This window comes from Propithecus coquereli, unplaced genomic scaffold, assembly GCF_000956105.1.
Source record: "Propithecus coquereli isolate 6110/MARCELLA unplaced genomic scaffold, Pcoq_1.0 Scaffold606, whole genome shotgun sequence".
Classification (NCBI taxonomy): Eukaryota; Metazoa; Chordata; class Mammalia; order Primates; family Indriidae; genus Propithecus; species Propithecus coquereli.
The window spans coordinates 424,083-428,003 of record NW_012152019.1 but is presented as its reverse complement, the minus strand read 5'-3'; the positions used below and the strand labels follow the sequence as shown (position 1 = coordinate 428,003).

The following is a 3,921-nucleotide window of genomic DNA, read 5'->3' as shown; positions in this document are numbered from 1 at the left end:
GAGAGAGAGAGAGAGAGAGAGAGAGAGAGAGAGAGAGACAGGCCACACTAAGGGCTTGCCAGACCCCACTCCACCAGCCCACCAGACCCCCCCAACACCTGAACCTGCTCCACAGGTTTTGGGCAGACTGCTGGCAGACACCTTAAATCCCAGTCCCTTAGCCTTAGAGTGGGAGTGGGCATTCCCCCACCTGTAGCACATACCGTTTCCTGCATCGCCGCAGCCGGCTGACATCAGGGGGCCCAGGTGGGTAACTGTGCCCCTTGGTCTTGCTTGTCCGGCGCAACTTGGAAAAAGACTCGAATATGGTGGGGACTGCCCCTTCCTTCAGCCTGTGATATCCACTGTGGGAAATGCAGCCCCGATGAGCTGGAGAACCAGTGCTACCTCCCCAGGCCAGCCTACCCCAGCTGGAGCCAGCACGTCCTCCAGCACCCCAGAGGGCTTCCCCAGGACTAGCCTGCGGGGGGCTTGAAGAGCAGTAAGTGGCAAATTAGGCAGTCACACCAACCTACTCCCTGCAGGACTCCTCAAAGTTGAGGTGCATGGAAAGCTTCCACAAACAGAGCTGGGTTGACTGGCCAAAAAGAATCCTTTTATTTCTGGACTTGCTAGGAGGACTGGGGTTCTGAAGAACACCTTCCGGAAAGACTCATGTTTTTTGTTTTTGTCATTGGCACAGTGACCTCGGGAGTGGGTTTTACTGGCTAGATATGGGAAGAGAAAACCCCTGGAACCAGGTCTGCCTGCCTGGCAGGCTGCACTCATGCCACCTGCTAAAGAGACTTCTGCATCAAGACCCATAGCTGCCCCCATCTGCCCAAAGCCCCACACCGCGCCCCAGTGATGGCTGGCAGGGAGGCCCACCTGATTCCCACCAGCTCAAAGCAGTTCTCCTCGAAGTGTTTGGAGCAGAAGTAGATGTACTCCGACGCCGGGTCCCACAGGCCCTGGCCGCTGGGGTCCAGCCTCCGGCAGTTGGCCAGCCACAAGCCCCGTCTTGGGTTGTCCTTCTTGGGAAGTCTACAGGACCACAAACCCGTGAGCAGCAGGCTGTCCGCAGCCCTCGGCTTATGCTGCCCAAGCTCCCCAGACAGGACCGGCGGACCCAGCACATGCAGCCGCGAGACCCCGCGGTGACCCCGTCGGGTAAGCACCACACGCCCGGGCAAACACAAGGAAACCGAGGCCTCGAGAAGAAAAGCAACGTGCACAGCGTCACCTAACCTAGTAGGTTGAGTCACGGAGTAGCAGGTCGAAGCCCGTCCTCCCTTTCCCGACTGGAGTTGGTCCGTCGAGGACCGCCTCTTTCACCCCTTCCCACCCTAAACGTCAAGCCTCGTCCGGACCGGAGCACTGCCCGGAGCGCATGCGCAGGGGAGCCCCCCCCCCCGCCCCGCCCCGTACCAGCACGCACGCGCGCCGACCTGTGGAAGGAGATGCCGCGGTTGCGCGTCTCGCGTGTGTCCCGTGTGCAGCAGCCGGCGGCGGAGCAGTGACGCGGCATCTGGGGAAGAGGCGGGAGCTAAGTGATGGCGGCTGTCCGGGCCCGGAGGAGCCTCACGCCTCCAGCCGCCGCTCCGCCCCAGGGGGCCCTGTCCCCCAGGGCCGGATCTCGCCCCAACCCTGTCCCCGCCAGTTCTCTTGACTCCCGTCAGCGGCACTCACGGTCTCGCCATTGCTGCGTCGCCGAAGTCTCGCGAGGTGTGGCGGGCGGCGGAAGTTGGAACCATAGAGACTCTGGGGCGGGCGGCGCTCGGGCCGAGGGGCGGGGCAGGAAACGGTCCTGGCAGGCGGGCTCCGGAAGCGCGGGGGTGGCGTCGCGGCCACGTCTGCCAAGCTTCCTGGGTTGCCAGCGCTGTCGCCCGCGTGGGTTTCCCGTTGTCTATTCAAAGCTCACTCTTTTCTAACCACCCCGTCACAGATAGGGTGGCCCCAGCGAGCGGATGCGCGGCGGCGGGAAGCGGCTGTACCCCGGGAGCTTCGCCAGCCGCGGAGCGACAGCCCGCCCAGGAAGACCCCTCACAGAAGAGACCGCACCAAGAACACGGGGGCCGGGACGCTCACACTAGAGAACCGACAAAACCCCGTGCCCAAAACTAACTCCCGGGTACCAGGGACGAGGATTTGAGGGCGGGCTGGTGGTGGCCCCTGTTTACACTTGGGGGACGTGCGATGGGCAAGTTCCATTGAAGCCTCATGCGACAGGAACGTGACAGAGCTGGGGGAAAGCTAAAGAAACCCAAGGAAATGGAGTGTAGGGAACTGGGTTCGTGAAGCCTAGAACACAAGCCACTTCCCACAGGGCTGAGGATGAAAACAGCCGCTCTGCTTAAGGTTAGAATTTAAAATGATCAGAGCCGTTTTCTCCTGATTCCGTCAGCCAGGGGTTTTGACGCCTTCCCTCTGGGAGCTTTGCAGTAACTAAAACATACTGACGTGCTTATGACAGGAAACGACTGGACGTTTTCTCCCCTAGAAATCCACTTGGAAAAGGCAGGTTATCTGGAGGAGGAATTCTGTCAAAATACAGCACAGGGGACAGATGATATCTCAGTACAGAAATTTTAATAGGTAAATATATCTTGTAACGTTGGGTGGGGAAGGAATACAAAGGGGTGGTTGCCTGCCGCGTCCTCCCCTCAGTATTCTTCCCCTTCCTCAGCCTCGGCTTCCACGGAATCCACGCCCACCTCTTCGTAATCCTTCTCCAGAGCGGCCAGGTCCTCGCGGGCCTCCGAGAACTCCCCCTCCTCCATGCCTTCTCCCACGTACCAGTGCACAAAGGCCCGCTTGGCATACATGAGATCGAACTTGTGGTCCAGGCGGGCCCAGGCCTCGGCGATGGCGGTGGTGTTGCTCAGCATGCACACGGCCCTCTGCACCTTGGCCAGGTCTCCCCCCGGGACCACAGTCGGGGGCTGGTAGTTAATGCCCACCTGCCAGAAAAGGGAACATAAAGTTAAGTTTATATTGGCCTCAGAAATGGTAGCTCATTAAAAATTGGAGCTGTTGGCCGGGCGCGGTGGCTCACGCCTGTAATCCTAGCTCTCTGGGAGGCCAAGGCGGGCAGATTGTTTGAGCTCAGGAGTTCGAAACCAGCCTGAGCAAGAGCGACACCCTGTCTCTGCTAAAAATAGAAAGAAATTAATTGGACAACTAAAAATATATAGAAAAACAACTAGCCGGGCATCGTGGTGCATGCCTATAGTCCCAGCTACTCGGGAGGCTGAGGCAGGAGGATCGCTTGAGCCCAGGAGTTTGAGGTTGCTGTAGAGAGCTAGGATTACTGGCGTGAGCCACCGCGCCCGGCCAAAACCATTATTTCTAACACACAAAAATGATAGCATAGAACCTGGAAAATCTCTAAAGTGAGTAATGGAGACCAGGACCTGCACTGAAGCCATCTCTGTCTTTTTTTTTGGTATGAGGTCTTGCTGTGTTGCCCAGGCTGGTCTCAAGTGATCCTCCTTCCTCAGCCTATAGCTGGGATGACAGGCACAAGCCACTGCACCCAGCTCCAGACCATCTTTAAATTCTCTCCCCATCATTCACTGCTCAGTAGGTTTTGGACACTTAAAGCTGGCTCAGCCTTAGTCTTCTGAAGTGTAAGAGACTGGTAATACTACCCAATGAACTTGAAAGGAGTGTTGGTAAGAAATAAGGGTACATAAGGTATTTGGTAAAGTATAAGGCACTTAACAGATTAACTACTAAACTTGTTCTCCTTGCAGCCTAGGTGACTTAAACAGGGGCAGTCTCCCCAAAGGGCATAGGCCCACAGGGGCAGCATCGTTCTGCACGTCTGCTGCTGGCTGACAGGTACTAGGATTCGACAACACCCACTCCTACCTTAAATCCAGTCGGACACCAGTCCACAAACTGGATGGTGCGCTTGGTCTTGATGGTGGCGATGGCCGC

At 57.6% G+C, this 3,921-nt stretch overlaps 2 protein-coding genes across 3 annotated transcripts in view; both read right to left on the bottom strand.

The window, feature by feature from the left end:
* THAP7 (THAP domain containing 7) overlaps window positions 1-1,700 on the bottom strand; it is a 2,462-nt gene extending 762 nt beyond the window's left edge. The window contains exons 1-4 of one of the 2 annotated variants that reach the window (XM_012659361.1): window positions 1,669-1,700; window positions 1,428-1,507; window positions 868-1,023; window positions 204-344 (exon numbers count right to left, since the gene is read on the bottom strand). In XM_012659361.1, the coding sequence (XP_012514815.1) occupies window positions 204-344; window positions 868-1,023; window positions 1,428-1,507 (377 nt within the window). In that variant the 5' untranslated portion in view covers window positions 1,669-1,700. The remainder of the gene's footprint in view (window positions 1-203; window positions 345-867; window positions 1,024-1,427; window positions 1,508-1,668) is intronic. The other variant, XM_012659362.1, reaches the window with a different exon arrangement.
* A 942-nt stretch (window positions 1,701-2,642) lies between these two features.
* LOC105822378 (tubulin alpha chain) lies at window positions 2,643-3,921 on the bottom strand (the record flags this gene model as incomplete). The annotated part of the gene is made up of 2 exons (XM_012659358.1): window positions 2,643-2,939; window positions 3,853-3,921. Coding segments are annotated over 2 exons (366 nt in total), but the record flags the coding sequence as incomplete, so codon positions are not given.